General features: G+C 33.8%; 1 protein-coding gene across 1 annotated transcript in view; it reads right to left on the reverse strand.

Annotated features, from left to right (window-relative positions):
* The window catches only part of LOC118194290 (calcium-activated potassium channel slowpoke-like), a 240720-nt gene that overhangs the window by 79872 nt on the left and 140408 nt on the right, over positions 1-20440 (reverse strand). Inside the window, exons 10-15 of the mRNA XM_035365509.2 lie at positions 18641-18746; positions 13256-13408; positions 6793-6948; positions 5808-5920; positions 4491-4649; positions 1585-1661 (exon numbers count right to left, since the gene is read on the reverse strand). Of these exons, the coding sequence (XP_035221400.1) occupies positions 1585-1661; positions 4491-4649; positions 5808-5920; positions 6793-6948; positions 13256-13408; positions 18641-18746 (764 nt within the window). The remainder of the gene's footprint in view (positions 1-1584; positions 1662-4490; positions 4650-5807; positions 5921-6792; positions 6949-13255; positions 13409-18640; positions 18747-20440) is intronic.

Here is a 20440-nt window from a genome sequence, read left to right on the forward strand (position 1 = left end):
AAGATCAGCCGTGTACAGGAGTTACTGTACCCCGACCATGATAAGCGATTGACTTTTTCTCAACCTTTCTTGCCAGAATGGAGGTGGATGATGCTTGGCCGTGAAAAATCTTATGGGAAGACGAGACCCACTTTTACCTGGATGGAACTGTGAATACCCAGAACTGCCGAATTTGGGATGACAAATCACCACATGCAGTCACACCAATTCCCTTACATTCACCAAAGGTAACTGTTTGGTGTGGGTTCACAGCGGAATTTATCGTAGGTCCATTCTTCTATGAGAACTTTACCCCGAGAGAACCGGAAACCTGTGCTGTTACCGGAGAGAAATATCGCCACATGTTGAACAGCTTTGTCATTCCGTCACTTCAGCAAAGACAATGCCTGGAGGAAATAATTTCCATGCACTCCACACGTTGCTGTACGGGTGCAACAGATGATACGACAGAAATTCACAACAGAAAGAGTCATTAGCCGCTACTTTCCAACTGCATGGCCATTTCGGTCGCCTGATCTTACCCCATGCGATTTCTGGCTATGTGGTTACCTTAAGTCCAAGGTCTATCAAGGAGTGGTACAGGACCTGGCTACGTTGAAGGATAACATATCACGGACTGTACGGGAGATTCCTGCAGACATGTTACTTTTTGCTGTTGTGCATACTGTGCACAGAATGCAATATGTGGTCCACAACAACGGCAGCCACATTGAACCTCATTTGAATGCAAAATAAAGGGTAATTTCCGTATTGATTTGCATTTTTTAACACTCTATTTTCTATTACACAGCGCCAAATATTCCCCTAGCGGTGACCTTTTGGAACTAATTTTTTTTTTCGCGGAATCCTTCGTCCTTGTTTAATCCTCCTACAAAATGTGGCGTCATTCTCGCAAATAGATCGCGCTACAGAACACTGAGAGCACTGTCAGTTTAATTATGGCCACCCGTTATTTTGCTATATCTTTGAGTTTTTATGTACTTCTGCCTTCTTGCGAAGTGAGAACTTAATAAATTGAATGAGAAATCTATCTCTAAGGAAATTCAAAGGAAATAAGTTTATATGAAATGCAGGAAAATTGCGTATAACTTAATATTCCGTACCAGGAAGTCCTGTGGTGTCAGATTTTTTGAATATGTTTTTGAAACTACAGAAGCATGACATATTTCTTCAAATCTTACAAAATTATTAGAAACACAAATCCTCTGTTTCAAGTCTGTCATAAAAACAATTATGGGAAAGTACTTCTTATGGGTAAAAGTCTTATGGGAAGTACAATACGAAAAGATGCTCAATAATGGAAGTTTCTCCGGTAAAAACGTAATTTCACAAATGTTTGAAGACCAAACATTGGACACCATTTGTAGTTTCTGGGGAATACGTTTGACGCTCCTTTTTGTGACAGTTTGAAGTATAAGTTATCTGCACAAATGGATGAAACATCAATATATAATTGATATTTCGTTCATCTTGCAAATAGATGTAGCTCAATAAACAGTTATTATTTATTTTTTAAAATATCACATTCTGCTAAAAAATACTGTAAGTAAACAAATTGGCAAAATCTAAGAAAAAGATACTCACGATTTTTACACTTGCATTTCTTGATCAACTTTTCATCTTTTACATCTTCATGGCAGTGCTTGCAATAATACCACGCTCTACGACAAATTAAAAGAATCGGTATTCGTTTTAAAATACATTCATTACTATTTTCGTATAAAAATACAGTAAAAATAAATCTCGAAAATAAAATCTTTAAAATTTTTATTAATGTTAATTTAAAAATATTAGGTAAACGTGAGATTTACTGTAATATGATGACTATTAAATTCTTCAGTTCAACTCAAATGTTTGCTTCGACAGATATGGACTTAAATGCTTTATTATCCATAAGCTGCTTCACAAATTATAAAAAATTCTATAATATACAACAGGCATTTGCAAATGTTCTACTCACTTTTTAATCTCTAAACATAATAAAAGGAAGTCTGTCTGTCTCTCTATGTGTGTGTCTTTCATTCGTGCTGCGCGTAAGCTAATAGACGCAGGGCTACGAAGTTTGGTACATAGGTTCATCTATACAACAACCAATGCAGCTCGAAGCGATTTTTTCAAAATTCGAATGAATTTTTTTTTTAATTTTTAGTTTTTTTGGTGAAATTGCAACAAATCGATAATTCTATCTCATTATATCAGCAACAATGGCATCCAGCCATTGTTGCCCTGATATACCACTGTTGCCATTGTTTCATTTTAGTGTTACCACTTACAAAAATGAGCGCGAAAATTAGTGTTTTTAAGAGTTTTTAATTAATAGCGCTGGTTTCAGCTATATTTTTTTTTGGAAAATAGTGGACGTCGATCTTTTTCCAGGACTCAGAAAAGAATTGTTGAAAGTTTGGTGATGATAGCTGTAGTAGTGACTGAGTTATCAGGCGAACAAACACACAGACTTCCTTTATACAATTTGAATTCTAAAGATTTGAAAACAGGAAGTTGGTTAACTTATTTATTAAGATAATTAATATTTGTATTAAGGAATATTGCTTATTTCATTGAAATTGTTTTATATTATGTTTTAATTATATATAATTTTAATCATATAAAAGTTTTGCAGGATTATTTTAGGAAACGAATTTTTTATACCATTTGAATTCTTAAGATTTTGCAACGGGAAGTTGGTTAATTTATTTATTAGGATAATTAATATTTGTATTAAGGGATATTGCTTATTTAGTTTTAATTTTTTTAATATTTGATACAGTTTTATCGAATTTTATTTGATAAAGTTGTTTGCAGAGTAAGATTCGGTACAGTTCTGAAATTTAATGCTTGGCGTTCAATTTAGGCACTTTTTCTGGTACATTTAAAAGCCAGACGAAAGCTGGACGCGTAGTGGCTGGTTTAAAAAGAAAAACGGAAAACGCGAAGAATTACGTACTTATGATTTCGCCTAATTGTCATTATTATTCATGAATCTTAGCATCTATCTAAAAATAAATTTATCCGATTTCAATAAAAATATTCTATTTTAAAATCAATACGTTTCATAATGCCGCTTTCAGATCGTCTAAAGTTTGGAAAAGGCAGGAATAAGACGTTGACAAAACTGAATTGAAGAATCACTATCTTTATTTTTACACATGTCAAATCATCTTGTTGGCAGAAAAATTATTTTTCCAATCATCGTTGAATATAATGATTTTTTTACGTAGACTGATTTTGAAAGTACGAAATAAGCAGGAAAGGATGAGCAGCCTAGAGATGTTTGCTTTGCAGTAGTCGGGAAAAAAAAAGGAATGCGTAATTACTTGTGGAGCACTATTTATACTACGTAGGTGCAATTGTAAAGTTTAACTGCTATTGTTTAATTTTAGTTTTAGTTAACCTTTTCAAGCACTATTATGTAACTTCGAATGATCTCTAATTTGGGAGAACAGATGAATTTAGGAAGGAGAACACCAAGTTTAGAATAGTTAATTTGGAAGTTGCCAATTATTTTTAAAGCAGCCATCGTATTTTGTCATATCTCACATATCCCCCTCCCCCTTCAAAAGAAAGGTCGGGGGAGTAGGGTTGCAGAAAAAGCATTAGTGAATTAGCGAAGCAAGAGGAAGTTTATTATATGATGAAAGACATAAGGAAGCATCAGAGACATAGCCGGCAGGATTTTCCTATGCCCTGTCATGATTCATGAGCTTTCTCATACATAAACAACTAATTTACAGTTATTGCAACAACAATCGTATTTTATTATATATTACATAAATATATGTAGTAAGAAATTTAGAAGCAATTGTTCACAAAGCCCCAAAATTGAAATTTATATGTAATAAATTTCATAAAATCCCATAAATATTAAAACAAAAATACGTCAAATAAGCATTACCCTAATTTTAAAAAAATCAATGAAATTTAAAGAATATAAAAGAAGAAGAATTCAATTAACCTCAATGCCACTTCGTCAGGATGAGGAACACTGAAATCAATTGAAATCTCTCTTTCATAAAAATCCTTGCTTTTCTGTATCCAGAATTAGCCGGTGAACCATTCCAGTGCATTTTAATTGTAATAGTTCACCCGAAAATTCTAGCCTCTCCTCAAAGCAAGGAAAAAACAAAGTAAATTCTAATCAAAATTTGACCTTTAAACATAGATAACTGTATCCAAAGAATTGAAAACGTAAGTGAAATACTAAAATACTTTAGTGAAACATTCAAATCAAAATTTTACCTTTAAATAAAGAGAAAATAATCCAAATATATATATGCAAAAGCTGCTGTTCAAAGCATTTAATATGTTATAGAATGACAAAAAAAAAAAAAAAAAAAAAAAAAACAGCATTAACGGTATTGCTAATCCGAAAATGTTATAACAGTAAATGAAAAATAGTAATTATATTTTTATTAAGGCACACCGCTTTGTCGTAGGGACAATTTCTATTTCGAAACAAATAAACAAATATATAAAACAAAGTTAAAACTGACCTTTTGACTTCATCAGCTGATTGGGCCATGAAGAAACCTTGGGTGTTGGGGCCTATCTTTACCTTCTTTTTAGGATTTATGGTGATCTTTGTGTCCGAGCTATCCTCATTAGGAATCTCGATTGCCAGCAAAAGAAGTTTTAATTTGACGAAGCAAAGTCTGTTTCAAGAAAGAAATAATAAACGATTCATTGTTTTCTTAAAAAGCTACCAAAATTATAATATAACCTTGGGTGTTCTTATTAACTTTATATTAACAAATTATGATTATTAATTATATGTATTATATATAGCCTTAGACATATTGTGTAGCCCTGATATTCTTATTAACAAATTTAATTAATTATTTATTGTTTTAAAAGTACAAATTTCTTCCAAAAAAAACTTAATATAAAATGTTGCATGTGGAGTTTGTTATTTATTGTTTAGAGATATTTTTTTAAAAAAGAAAAGTTATTTAAGTTAGAAGTTAAAAAATTAAGTTAAAAGTATTTTGTGAATCATTTTTTAAAAGAAGTAATAGAAGAAGAAGTAATTCTTAACAACAAATAATTTAGAAGTAATTTTTAAAATAATTATTGATGCAGTTGTTAGCTTTCACAGCTCCGAGTTAATGCGGTAATACAGAGGAATTAACAAGCACTGAAGGTGAATTTGTTGCTGGCGAGAAATTAATATTTCTTTTTTTTACTATAAAAATTGATAATTGGTATCACCGATTATTTTATTAATAAGAGTAGTAGTTTTAATACAATTACGATACGTTCTATAATATAATTCTATAAAAAACAAACGGACAAATATTCTAGTTATGCAAAATGTGTTATGTTATTGCATATGTTAATTATCCTAGTTATGTTTGAAATAAATCTTTGCAAGAGAACGTAATTGTTATCTTAACAAGGAAAATCTTATAATAGATTCGTAGTTATAATTCAAGGGGAACTTTTTCTACTTCTCTCATTTAAAAAAAAATTTTTCATCGGTAATAAAAGGTAATTAAAATAATAATTAAAAAATTACAGAAATGAACTTTAATTTATATGACATGAAAAAATCACTGCTAAATCTTTATATTTAATCTTAACAGAATGCTTCAAAATAATTTTAGATTTAAGTAGTTTAGCCAGAATTTTTAATCTAAAATGATTCTGGGAAAAGTATGAGAAGTTGCAAAACAATTTTAAAAAATTGTCTTTTTAATGATTGAGAATAAAACAAAAACAAAGTGTTAAATATCGGATAACTTTCAGTTTTGAGATGATAAAAATGAAACGAGATTGCAACAAATTTCTAGAAGAAAGAGAAATATACTTACTCTGCTGCCTGTGGGAAGGTCATTCCACCAAATGACGGCGATAGATTTTCCGTGTACATCTCCATTCCTGTGCCGCACAGGTAATCATTCTGCCACTCTGGCATATCTGGAGACTAAAGAGGAAAAAAAAAATTATCTCCAGCGCCCCCTCGAGACTGTGTATCGGAAATTCTAAAGATATACTCTTTTAAATATTTTGTGATATTACTGTTGAATTGAATTTTATGGTTTAAGTACGAAGAACATGATATTTAATAAATAAAAATAACACAGAAACGTTAAAAAACGCCCCTTTGTGCGTAATATAAAATCTGAAAGCTTTTTAACGCTTTATTAACTGTTTGAAGTTTACAATACGTCAACTCGACGCTAACAAACGATGTCTCTGAAAACGCGGTACCTGAAATAAAAGAACTAACTAAAGATTCGAAAATACGTACAAGTCGTAGAACTAAACTACAGGGCTCAGAATAATTCGTGTTTCTTAAACCCCCTTCGAAAACTAGCGGCAGCAAGCAAATGCAATTAAGCCCCACGAACCAGTAAAAACTCTGGAAGCAGACACTTAAGCAACAGAGGTGATGGCAATAGCCTAACTCTCCCTCTTTCTTACTGAACCTCGGTTTTTAAACTCTTGCTTTAAGATAGAATTTGCATTCCTTCACGCGCGCTACCAAATTTAAATACTCTGACACTGACAATTAGGGAAATGAAAGATTATAGGAAAGAATAACAAATTAAATAAAACTGGTTATTTAAAATAAATATAAATCGCTACAAATAATAAGTTTATAAATTTGAAGATCTGAATAAATGTCATAAATGACTAACAAGCCTCACGCTCATTTTCAGTTAAGAATTTGTATTCTTCTTGAAATAATTTGTTTTTGAAACATTTCGAGACATAAATTAATTTATCTAATTTTATTATTACCTAATTTTATTAATTTAGTATTAACAGAGAAATGATGATAGTTCAACTTACTGTTTTGTAGGACCGCATGGCAAAGAGATTCGCCATCATGGTCGAGAAGCCAGGTGCCAGACAGCTTTGAGCAATGAAGCCCAATTTCAATTCAGATACACAGATGACATCATCGCCACGTTTCCAGTTCCAGCTTGGTATGTTTAAAAGGTAAGCCTGTCAAGAAATGATATGAATCTTACTCTTTGGTCCTCATATGCAGCATCAAGCACAAGATGTATCATTTAAAGCAACGGTTCTCAACCGGTGGTACGCAAGAGAAAAATAGGTGGTACGCAAATAGGGGGTACAAAGTATTTTTAACTATCAAATTCAAAAATCTTGTGAAGAAGAAGAACAACTGATAAAAATTTCCTGTGATCGAATTCTAACTGAAGATTTTTAAAATTATTAACTTTTGGCTGAACCTAGAAAAAAAATTAAAAGGCATTATTTCAAATAAAGCTATTACATTTTTATTGCCTTTTTGCAAAAGCTATTTGTGTGAAAAAGGATTTTCTTCCATGTTGTATTTGAAAAATAAATACAGAACAAAATTAAAAGTGGATCGTGGATCTTACACTGAAGTGACAAAAGTCATGGGATACCTCCTAATATTTTGTCGGTCCTCCTTTTGCAGCAACTCGACGTGGCATGGACTCAACAAGTCGTTGGAAGTCCCCTGCAGGAATATTGAGCCATGCTGCCTCTTTAGAAGTCCATAATTGTGAAAGTGTTGACGGTGCAGGGATTTGGGCACGAACTGACCTCTCGATGATGTCCCATAAATGTTCGATGGGATTCATGTCGGGCGATCTAGGTGGCCAGATCATTCGCTGGAATTGGTCCAGAATGTTCTTCTAACCAATCGCGAACAATTGTGGCCCGGTGACATGGCGCATTGTCATCCATAAAAATCCCATTGTTGTTTGAGTACGTGAAGTCCATGAATGGCTGTAAGTGATCTCCAAGTAGTTGAAGGTTTTCATTTCCAGTCAATGATCGGTTCAGTTGCACCAGAAGACCGAGTCCATGCCATGTAAAAACATCTCTGACCATTATGGAACCACCACCAGCTTGAACAGTGCGCTGTTGACAACTTGTGTCCATGGCTTCGTGGGGTCTGCGCCCCACTCGAACCCTACCATAAGCTCTTACCAACTGAAATCGTGACTCATCTGACGAAGCCACGGTTTTCCATTCGTTTAGGGACCAACCGATATGCTCACGAGCCCACGAGAGTCGCTGCAGGCGATGTGGTGCTGTCTGTAAAGGCACTCGAGTCGGTCTTCTGCTGGCATAGCCCAAGGAAGACAAATTTCGCCGCACTGTCCCTCGTACGTCCTCGTACGTACACGTCCCTCGTACGTCCCACAGATTTCTGCGGTTATTTGACGCAGTGTTGCTTGTTTGTGAACATTGACAACTCTGCGCAGACGTCGCTGGTCTCGGTCGTTAAGTGCAGGTGGTCGGCCACTGCGCTGTCCATGGTGGGATGTTATGCCTGAAATTAGATACTCTCGGCACACTCTTGACGCTGTGGATCTCGGAATGTTGAATTCCCTAACGATATCCGAAATTAAATGACCCATGCGACTAGCTCCAACTACCATACCGCGTTGAAAGTCTGTTAATTCTCGTCGTGCGGGCATAATCACATCAAAGCATGAATTCACATGAATAACTTGAACAGAAATGAAAGCCCTGCCAAAGCACTTCGCATTTATACATTTTTTGCGCGATACTACTGCCATCTGTATATTTGCATATTGCTATCCCATGACTTTTGTCACTTCAGTGTAATTTACGATTAAAACTAAGCGAAATAAGACCAGACATAAGGAAATTGATCTGTCTTAAACAGGCCCAAATTTGGCACTAAATTTTAGAATTAAAGTATTATAACTTAAATTTTGATAATTAAAATGGTAACTAATTTTTAATCGAATATTTTTTATGTGTGCATATTTAATACAAATAGCCAACAGGCTGTGCAAATGGCAAATATTTTCTCTAATATTCGAGAAATTGGAAAATAATCATTGTAAAATATAATGGTGGTACTAAAGTTTTACAATTTTTGTTCAGAAGGTACGCGTTAGTCAAAAGGTCGAGAACCGCTGGTTTAAAACATCATAACGACTGAACGTGTCCAATATGTTGCATCGAATATGTAATCAAAATATGCGGCACGTATAAATCAACCTATTAATTCACGTTCTTTAGAATTAAGAAATAGCTCCGTGAACAACCCAATATCTTGCTGGAATTGATTCATTAGATTTCTGATAAACCCCGGAAGCAACTAATAGCTTTGAGGGTAAAGATATTTTTATGTACCTGAACTTTATTCATAATTTGTACTTCTCATATTTTACAGATGATAAATATTTTACAGATGATACGTTATTTAAATTTTGGACTTGGCTAAATTTTGGTTTGTAATACTACCTTAAAGAAAAGGGAGGGAAAACGTCAAACAGAAATTTTTATAAGTGCCACCCAATTGATTATGCTGTAATAAAGTGTGTAATATTTAGCGCAGAAATGCATGGTGTTATTTTCAAAAATGACGCATATGTTTATAATTATTAATTAGGCACATTATAAATACTATATAAATTACAGCATTTGAGAGATACTATTAAAAATAAAATAAAGGGATGTAAATTATTAAAACGTATGTACATCACTTTTTAATCTAGTAGTTAACTTTAGTATTATATACCTTTAATTTGAATGATAAATAAAAGATCGTATGCCATATCGAATGGCACATATGAAAACAATTTGCAAGCTTAATGAAAAATCTTGTGACCCTTGGTATGCCGAAACAGCAAGTAACGCTATCAAGAACATAAGAGCTTGTATTGAGGAAGATGGTAATTGCATTTAAAATTCTTTCATTTAAACAAGTTTTCGTATTTATTTATGCATATTTTTTCTGTCAAATGTATTGTTACGAAATGCCCAGGCGCGGTAAGATGGCTTCCCCGCAAAGCAGTTTTAGTATTGCCATAAAATGGCAAAGGAAAACAGGGCTGCCACAGTTGGCGAAAAATCGCCCATTTGGCGACATTTGGCAACGAAATTGGCGATATGCCATGGACGGATGGAGAACCTTTCTGGAACGAATTCTTACCGGTTTAGCCCAGAATGTTCTCGAACACAAGCCAAAAGCTATACAAACTCGGCTGATACGCGGAGAGTTAGTGTCTCGTCTAGAGTGCGAGATAGTCTCGAGTGTGCCTAATCTAGTTAGTCCATGAGGAGAACGATCGAGTTGACAGCCGGCCGACGAGTGCCGAGTAGGCCGTCGAGTGCATCGAAGAGTCTCTTAGTGTATCGCGGTTAGTGCATCGTCGAGAGTGTGTTAAGCTCCTGAAACGACTGAACTGAATAGTCGGGAGCTGTGCTCTGTGTGTCGCCGAGTGCATCGCGAGTTGTAGAATGGAGAGTCTCGAGAGTACGTGGGGTTCCGAGAACGATCGAGCAGAGTCGGGAGCCGTACTCTGGTGCTTTGCAGTGAAGCTGTTTCCACCGTTATAGCCTGATAACCTGGGGACTGTGTCGCTGATTGTTCCAGCGAGTGTATAGTAGATCTTCGGAGACTATAAAACGTGACTTTGGAGCTGTCCTGATTAATATTGGCTAAATAAAGTGTGTTTCGATACTTCATCAAGTGTCGTCGTTATTCGCTCCAAATCTTCGAACCCCGCGCGAACGTGAAAGAAGAAAATAACATAGCAACTGGTGTCAGAAAAAAAAAAAAAAAAAAAGAACTTAACAATATGTAATGTTAAGAAAAGTGCTGGAGAAGCTTTATTTATAGATGGCATATATAATATGTTTACATGCGTTTGCTTCGAGTTCTGGCTTTTCTTTGATTTGGAATATTTTCTTGTGTATTTATTTCTTGTGTATAAATAAATACACTCTTATTGTGTATTTATTTCTTTTGCATGTATTTGATACGATATGTTGAGAAAAGAACCTGTATTTCAGTATAAAATTCTTTTCAGTTTCATATACATATTATAAACATAGCTCTAACGTAAAGTTTTGTGCAATTAAAACGTTTAGACATATTTAATTATCAGAAAGAAAAGTAGTCGTTATCTTAAGAATATCACGAGTATATTTCTTGGTTATTTGGGTTTCTCCTCATTTCTAGTTCTAAATGTTTTTCTTATATTATTCTTTTATTTTATATGCTACTGGTAAAAAATTACTTGCTTATATATAGGTAGTTAGCAGCAAAACTTTTTGACTTACCTCAGGAGTATCTAACCATTAAACAATAAATTATGTTAACATTTAGATAGTTAAAAAAGTAAAATCTAGTTGTTGAAAGTAAGTAAAATCTATATTGTTCTATAGATTTGTTGAATTAGTGCATAATGAAGAGAAAATACAGCATATAACAAAGAGAATGAGAAAGTTTTAGACACGCGTTTTAGAATTTTCATTAAAAGTAAAAATTCTGAGAAATATTTGAAATTGTTGTAACGTTTTCATGTAATGTGTTTAGAAACATTTTTCCTTTTATTTTATTTTCATAGTTAAGAATGAACTCTGCAGTTAGGTATCTATCTAATGGACGAGATGTGGTTATTCATTTTATATCATTAATTTTTGAGTTGCATCTTTTCCCTCAACACGAAGTTCCTTTTTTTGTTCTAAGGAATATTTTACTAGATTCTAAATGTGGAATGTGAAAATATAAACTTCATAGGCAGTCCATCAAAGAATACCTAATGTTAACGATTCATATAATTTACATTTTATTTACATTCATGGACGACTTAATTTTCATAGCAGTTAATAACAACTAGTGGAAGGAGTACATTTCAGTCAAGGTTGACAATTTCTAACTACAAGAATAATTTATACTGATGCCTCAAAGAATCATGATTATGTCGAGGCAGCTTTTGTTTTTTTGTTTTTGATAAAGAAATCAAAAATAGTAGACTTCGTAAGTCTGCATCTGTTTTTACCGCAGAAACGTTTGCCATTTTGAATTCCTTAACCTTTATTTCAAGAGGGCATTAGTTATAAATCAGGGAAATTTTAAGTTTACAAGCTGATTAAAAGTAGGTAATCGAGTGTCTGAATTCTTTAAATGCTTTTATCTCGTTTTTCATTTTTCGTGTTTTAATGCTAACAAGAAACACAACATCTTTAAAACTTATGATTGAGATTTTATGCAATTTGGTACACATATTTAGAACACTTCAAATAAAGAGACAGACTGTTTACTAATTGATAAATGTATTTTTTATAAATTTATTATGTGTTAAACAGGAATTTTAATGAGAAAATATTCTTTGTTATATTACACATTCTAGCTTAATTTTTTTTAAATATCTTCCTAGATTTAAAATAATAGTCTACCTCCTTGGGAATATTATTATGATGGGTTTGCATTTTTCAAAATATGAAAATATATTACACTTTTCTTAGCACAGCGTTTCTAATTTATTGTAAATATTGCTGTTTTTTTGCTTGTTTTCTTACTTTACTCCAAAAATACAAAATTAATGGTCATTAAGTAACTCAGCTTCTTCATGTTTTTCATCATTAGTTACTTTAAAGCAAAAATTAAATGTACAAAATTAAAAATTTTAAAAAAAAGTGTTCGAAGGTATACAGCCCCTTAAGGGGGCTCATACACCTTAAAACCCATAAGATCTTCGAATATGTGACTGTTGCAAGAATTGGGATAACTTATTTATTTTAAAAGCAATTACTTCAAACCTTTTACAGCTGGCTACATAATATAGCTGCTTTCTGAAATAGTCATCGGAAAGTTTGTGTTCCCACAAATATTTTTATAATTTAATCCGCTTTGTGACGAACGTTTTTGTCATGTTTCCACCTTGCATCGCACAGATTAAAACACTCTGTTGCATAATTTAATTCCATATTTAATATATAGCTTTTATAATATTTGGAAACTACTGTAAACCAAAAATTGTAAAAACTTCATGTTAAATTTTTATTTTAATTGCAGTTGAGTTTATAAAATGTATTTTACTAAAAAAATCTGTAATGTTTTCGTGCATAAAATTTTTTAATATTAAAATATTCATCATATTTTTGGTTCAGTTAGAAAGTAGTGCCCATATAAAGAATTCCATCGAATTATGTACCAATTATGTATGTACCATTAGCCATTTCTAAAATATCATGAAGAAAACGTTTGTCACAAAGCGGATTAAATTACAAAATTATTTGTGGCAACACAAACTTTCTGGTTACTAATTTCCAAAGCAGCTATATTATGTAGTCAGCTATAAAAAGTTGGAAGTAATTGCTTTTAAAATAAATAAAATATCCCAAATCTTGCAACAGTCACATATTCGAAGATCATAAGGGGTTTAAGGTGTTAAGATCATAAGGGGTTAAGGTTCCCTTAAGGTTTTGCGCCAATAAAAGTAAACCAACCAACCAGGTTGAGAATTTGATAAACGAATTATCTTACCTTATTATGATATTGCATGAGCTGGATGATGACCCTGATTTCATCTGAATAGTTTTTGATGGAGATGACCCTCATAATGTTGGCAGCATCTTCTGCATCGGGATCTTGACAGTATTTGTTGGCTAGCACCAGGCAAGCATCTGCTTCGTGAACCTGCAAGCGGACACCAGAATGTGAGAACTCGCCCATTCATTCTCAACTAAATTTACTTGATACCATAAGTTGTATGAGATATTTGTATTTTGTTTTTGTTGTTTCTCATCCCCGTGATCATCAGAGCTAGATCAGGTCCATGAGCCCACTCACCCTGAAAGAGTCCAGTATAAAAAGGGGGTCTTGAACCAGATCCTGTCTGGTAAGCCCCAAACAAGATAAGATGTGATCAAGAGAGGCCTGTGCGGTAGAACACTTAGTGCATATTTCAAAGTGTTTATTACCACCAACAAAAGTCATTGATGTCAGATGGCCACTAAGGTTTGGTTTGGTTTGGTTTATTTAATTACGAAAAAGCACACTAGGGCCATCTGCCTAAGGGGAGGGACGCCTTCGTGGAGGACTTTGTAAGGGAAACTGGCTCGTATACACGTTACACATGGGGAAAACCGCAGGCCACTAAGGAATCTAGTAAGTGCAGTTTTTGATCTCGTCTATTGCTGCTCTGAACCAAGGAGCCACCAGGGCACATACTCTAATATCATGGGTGCACTGGTGGGACCATCCAAACGGCCTTATGCTTTGCCTTACATTTAGAAAGTAGTCCCATATAGTAAGTAGTATGAGGAGCGGCAGGCATTGTGGTCACGCTCTATTTATGTTTGCTAACGATGCATAGGATATCACCAACAATTTTCGATTTCATCATTATCTAACGAGACTCAAAAACCTATCGCTTTCGAACCCCCCTTCCCATAGTAGCCGAGTGATTAAGACCACCAAACATTAGTAGCTCAGAACCCTGGAAAGCGAGCTGGCTGCATAGGTGCTTTCATGGTTTTCTTCGTGAAAAACATAGATCCGAGACAATATCCCTTAGAAAGTCCTCCATGGAGGTATGTCCTTTAGTAAATAATTCTCGTACGCTCTACCTTACTTCAGCAACTTAGCCTGATCTGGCCTACCTTTCTCTGAAGATACTAGTGGAAATACAATTTGAATTTGATTTGGTTTGACAGCACTGTGATATTGAGAATTAAATTAGGAAGGACTCTAAATAAAAAAATTCTTACAGAAGAATTTTATTGAACAAGAAAGTGTGAGCGGAACAAGATCAATTTAGTCCCCCCCCCCCAAAAAAAAAGTAAATTACATTTTTAAATTGAAGAGTTTTGAGTATGTTTTGTTCATTAACATTTAATAAACTAATAATAACCGTAAATAAATGCCAATTCCTTTTGTTTACGTTCATCAATCCTAAACTATACAGTTCTCCCAAGCCTGAGACTTTTTCGAGGCATTATCTTTAAGTCCTCATGTTTCTGTTACTTTTAGATTGCAGAAGAAAGATCCAAACCCACGCGGAAGACCCTAAAAGTTAACTTTGATGGAATAATAAGAAAATAAAAATTACTGTGTGTAATTTCAGTCAATAATTTTAAATGGAAACCACATTTATTACTAATTATTTAATGAAAACGGTGATAGAAAGTTTCATACCATTTAAGAAAACAGTGCTAGAAATTTTCATATCATTTAATGAAAACTCTGCTAGAAATTTTTATATGATTTAATAAAAACTGTGTTAGAAATTTTCATATGATTTAATGAAGACTGTGCTAGAAATTTTCATATGATTTAATGAAAACTGTGCTAGAAATTTTTATATGATTTAATGAAAACGGTACTAAACATTTTTCACTTAACTCTGTTACGCGAAAGAGCAAGTAGGGAAATTAAATGAAACGATCCACAGTCAGCAAGCATGCCGGCCTCATTAAGCACGTATATATAATACGTGTTGAATTCATCACGTAGGGTTCTGCTTGTGCAGAACCTTAACTCAGTATTCTTTAGACTCTCCTAGACTGACAAACGAGTTTGAGATAAAGTCTTTTAAAGTTAAAATAACATTTTTATTTAAGTCTTGAAATTAACAGAAGGCACTGTTAGTGCTACAAACGGAATTTCCCTACTTGCAGGTATTCGAAATAAATAGAACTAAAAGTTTAAATTCAAATAACATAGTTTTGCGCTCTTTTGAGGAGTACGGAAAATCACAATAACTGGCCAACAAAAAATTCTACAATCCAGTTATGTTTTATTAAATGCTTGCATCGTGTCAGGTTTTTTTCACACATCGTTGGAATTAACTAAGATCTAGAGTCTACTAGGTGTTCTTTAAACGGCTCTTTAGTTGACAGAGCTTTGATAACGCAGCATACGATTATCTGACACTTTTCTTTAATTCTCTATCAAGTTCAAAAAGAAAAACACTCTGGCGGCCAAACGAAATTTTTAAAGTCTACATTTAGTCATCATCCCTAAGCACTTTTACCGCGGCGATATTGTCACAGCAAAATGTCTGTTGTAATCAGATGCAAAATCAGCTTCCGATCTACTTAACTATATTTATATCATTTTTGGTATGCTGTTGTATTTTCTGTATATATATGTGATGTACCAGCTTTTGTCCAGAATAAAAGATTGGTGAAGAATCATAAATGTAGTCTTAGCTTAAATTATCAGACGATAAGTTTAAAAAACAGGATCCATTTATTATTATTCAGGAGAAATAGCAGTTACAAAATCAGATATCCGGAGTAAATAAAAAGAATTACTAATAACTTTTTGTATGAAGTTTACTGCATCGTGACATTAAAGAAAAAGCCCCGATATTCTTTTGCGAGTCCTTTTATAGCCTCTGGAAAGGCGGAGCTTCCAAGAAATGACGTCAGCCAATCCAGTTTGCTTTAAATATTTCCAGAACATTCTATAATTGTACGTGTAGAAAAGACGGGAAAAACAACTTGACTACGGGGCTGTGGATTTAATTCCACGTACTTTCAAATAAGAGAACGTCGCCATTAAAAATGAAAAGAACATACAGTTAGAATTTTAAGTGTATTCTTGACAATGGAATTTTATTATTACATATATATATATGTTGGCAGTACTGCTATTAGCTAAAATATGAATTCTTTCATTTTATTTTGCTCTTGTTTTTATTCAAGAACTCGATTTTAAAAGGCACATTGGTCATTCTCTAGAGGAATTATCATGTACATTATTTTTGTAGTAAAATTCCTTTTTTCTGTCTACTCTACAACAAAGCCTGAAGAATTTCTCAAAAAGAAACTTAAAGCTGTATTAGCATAAGGATAGACTGAATGGCCTGAAAATACTCGGTGCAGAGGAATTTCTGTATTACTGAATCGCAACACACAGGAATATTTACTTAAATATATTTACTCGGTGCAGAGGAATTTCTGTATTACTGAATCGCAACACACAGGAATATTTACTTCCGGCAGCAGCAACACATTGCTTTTAAATTTTTAAATTTATCAGTTAAATTCGAGCTATAATTATCTAACACTTTGTTGAATGGAATGATTTTATGCACAAAAAATAAATTTCCCAACCTAAGCAATGCGTTTGTATCGCTGAGTTTCTATCGCTAAATACGCTGTTAATCAAAAGTCCCACAAAATATGAAATAAAAGCATTTTGGGATTCGAGGTACACATCCTGCGGCTTGTTCATATTTAACGCTTTTATGTGCCGCCGTTTCTCCTCTATGAGAGGGAAAAACATAGAAGCAGATTCTTCATTCTAGAATAACAAGGATGTATAATCATGTGATACTTGTGAGAAACTTCGAATCGCGTATTCAGCAGAAGGCTGTTTGTCCTTCTTCACGAGAATGCAACAGCTCAAAGAGCAGTAGTGTCGCACGCAGTTTTGTCCAACAAAATGCATGCGTGGCCTTAAATATCCATCCTACTCCTTATATTTGTCCTCCTACGATTATTTTCTTTTTCTTAAACTGAAGAAGATACCGTGGAAATGTAGCTATGTGGATGATAATAAAGCCATTCTAAAGGTCGCAATATCATTTCTTCTGGCATGACGACATAAAACAGACACAAATTATTTCGGGCTTTGTTAGATCGGGCTTTGTTACTCTGTGTACCAATGACAAACGAATATAGTTTCAATACGAAGGATGTAATGTCCTTGTCTCGTGTTTGTTTGAGTTTTATTCAGTATCTAATTGTCAGACTGTATAGGATTGAAAAGAAATGCTGATGCTGATCGCTAATTTTATTAAAAATTTCTTTATTCTTTCTAAATAAGTATTTCTTGTTTCATCCTATTTTTGTTTAATCAAATGCTGTCATTATATTGACAATGAGAAACAATAAATTTAAGAAATTGCGAAATATTAAACTATGGCATAAATATTAGTTTAATTATCTTATATATATGCGGCTTAAGTGTTTGTCGCCGATAGTTTATTGGTTGCATGCACAACTGTACTAGCCAATGGTTTCTTATACATTTGGTTTTCAAATCCAAGTTCAGAATTTTCTTTTATTGTTGCCAAAACTAGATATGAAATACAATGTTTGCAATAAATGCATTTTCCTTTAAAAATATTAAATCTGTTTTTGTATTTTAAGCTGAATTTTCAGCTGAACGCAAATTGAGCGTGTCAGGGGGAACGTGAACATTTATTTGCATTGGCAGTCATCTGTTTTTGAAATGGTTTACAACTGTAATTATATCTTTTCCCACGGAATCTGTTCACGAGGATATTTGTCTTGTCAGAGTGGGATCAAGTATTTACACTTTGCATTTTAAACAAAAATTTATTTTGTGCAGTAAATAAACTAATTCAGATGAATTCAGTTTGAATTAGCAGACACCTTTGCACAAATCATTTTAATTACAATTTATAATATCTAGAACAGCGGTCATTTCGTATGACCGCCGGGCTTTCTAGTCTAGTATAATTTTAAATAATTAAACTAAGTTAATAAATTAAACTATGGCACAGTGAATTGAAATTAAAGTGACTGTGATTTGGCTGAAATTATCAGCAAGCCATTCAAAAATTCATGAACTAATAGCAATAACCGAAATCAAAATAAATTTAGTACTAAATCACATTTTAATCAAAATTTCGACCTAGTTTGGAACTAAATACTGATGCCTACAACATAACTAAGAATGATTCCTTTTCAATCATCGAAAGTTACAGAATTGAAATCCAGTTGCTTTTGAAACAAATGATACATATTTTTCAGTACTTATTATACACTGGAATACGTAGATTCTACGTACTCGTAGATTAAACCAAAAACTGAATTTTTTTTTTTTTTTTTTTTTTTTTTTTTAAGATTCGAAGCATTTGATTGAAAAGTGGTATGTATGTTTGATACATACTTTCACTCGCTGGAGGTCAATCGTGTTCATGACGCTGCCTTGGAAAAACTCCACAGTGGTGAAGTGCCTTTTAATCAATCCCTCCAGCTCCAGATCGGGTGGTTTTCTAAAAACGAAAGAGAATCATTGAATAATAATAAAAATGCAGTCTAATCTGAAAATATATGATTCATTCGTAGGCGGGTAGTTTACGTTTTAGTTAAAATATGCCATAATCAGAGTTTCGATCAGTTCATTTTGTGATCTTGTAGAAACATTATTATTTTTATGAGAGAAGGCAAAATGAAAAATGAGCAACGCCTTCGCCGGGAATCAAACCGCGGACCTCTGGAATACGCGCCCAACGTGCAGACCACCACACCACGAAGGCATGCCAAGAAGGCAGGAGAAATACCTTATCATCTAAAAACTAATATAGTCAAGTTATGTATAATGCAATAAATGTTTTGATTGGTGAACTCTTGTAACAATAGCAGGCATTTTACAACTGAGCCATTTTAGATATTTGACAGACCTTTGTTGGCCCTTTATAATATTGTAGTGCAAGTGCTTTCAATTTTTTGACAGAATTCATCTGTCTTGTGAGTTGGAGAATATTGTAGAGCGCAACCATTGCAACCACTGGCCAGTTGGGAAGAGATCTGGAGAATTTGCTAACCAAGGCAGAAGTGTTAGCATTCTGTATATTGAACGATGACACAGACCCTTCCCCACATATTTCTGAGCAAGAAATATGGCTAACCCTGATATCTGCATATGTGGGAAACAGGGAACTCTTAATCATTACACTTTCTCATGCCCTTAACTGAGGATATTCACATAAAATCCCCACGAACTGATCTCCTTGCATTCCAAAGGTTTCTAATTAAAGATAAACATCAGTATCCAAAGTTTCAAAAATTATGCAACGACTCTATTTCTACGGTTTAGATCTCTGTCTAGTGTAAGTCCACATACTGCATAAATTTAGTGGACTTTTACATGCTGCGATTATGGACAAAATGATTCCACTCGTGAACTTTATAAACTACAGTAAACCTTTATATCTGAAATAGCCCATGGATACCCACTTCTTTAGCATTATTATTACAATTCATTATCACATTGTGTTGCCAGTACTATTTATAATTATCCCATTATGTTTATATGTTTACTAATTATGCTTACCTCCTATTTTTGTTGCACCAAAACAGATGTTCTATTTAATTTGTGAATTTCAAATTGTGTTCAGACTGTTTTGTAACCTACTTATGTCCTTCATCTTTATTTTTAATAAATACTGGATGCGGGTGTACGGTGGGATTGCACGATGTACCATAATAGACAAATTTTAGACCATTTGGAAAGCTTCGGTCTATGTAAATTCTTATAAAACTTGCAATTCTCTCCCTTTTTTAAGAGTTAGTATCAGAAGGCATTACCAGTTTACCTATACATCGCTGGTATCCCCCATATTTTACCTGTACCTGTCTGTTAAACGAAACAGCGTGAACAACATGTGATTTCCCACTGTCCTGTTGAAAGAGGGGCGATGGAGGTTCGAAGATAGGGCACAGCTGTGGGCATCAGAAATATAAGGATGGTAAATAAAAGTACGCGTAAGATAGGCAAACTGGAGATAAACGGGATAAGTACCCGACGACACTCCCTGCCACCAGTTTAGGCGCTGGGCAATAGGTCGGTATTACGATGAGGAATGCAAACTCGTAAAGATGGTTTCTCTCAGTGCCTACGCATGTGGATACGACAGTCATGATGCTATAAAATGGGATCTGTCAGGAGAAACGACATAACGCTACA

This window comes from Stegodyphus dumicola, chromosome 1 (genome assembly GCF_044657685.1).
Source record: "Stegodyphus dumicola isolate Sdum_Otavi_A_Nest chromosome 1, ASM4465768v1".
NCBI lineage: Eukaryota > Metazoa > Arthropoda > Arachnida > Araneae > Eresidae > Stegodyphus > Stegodyphus dumicola.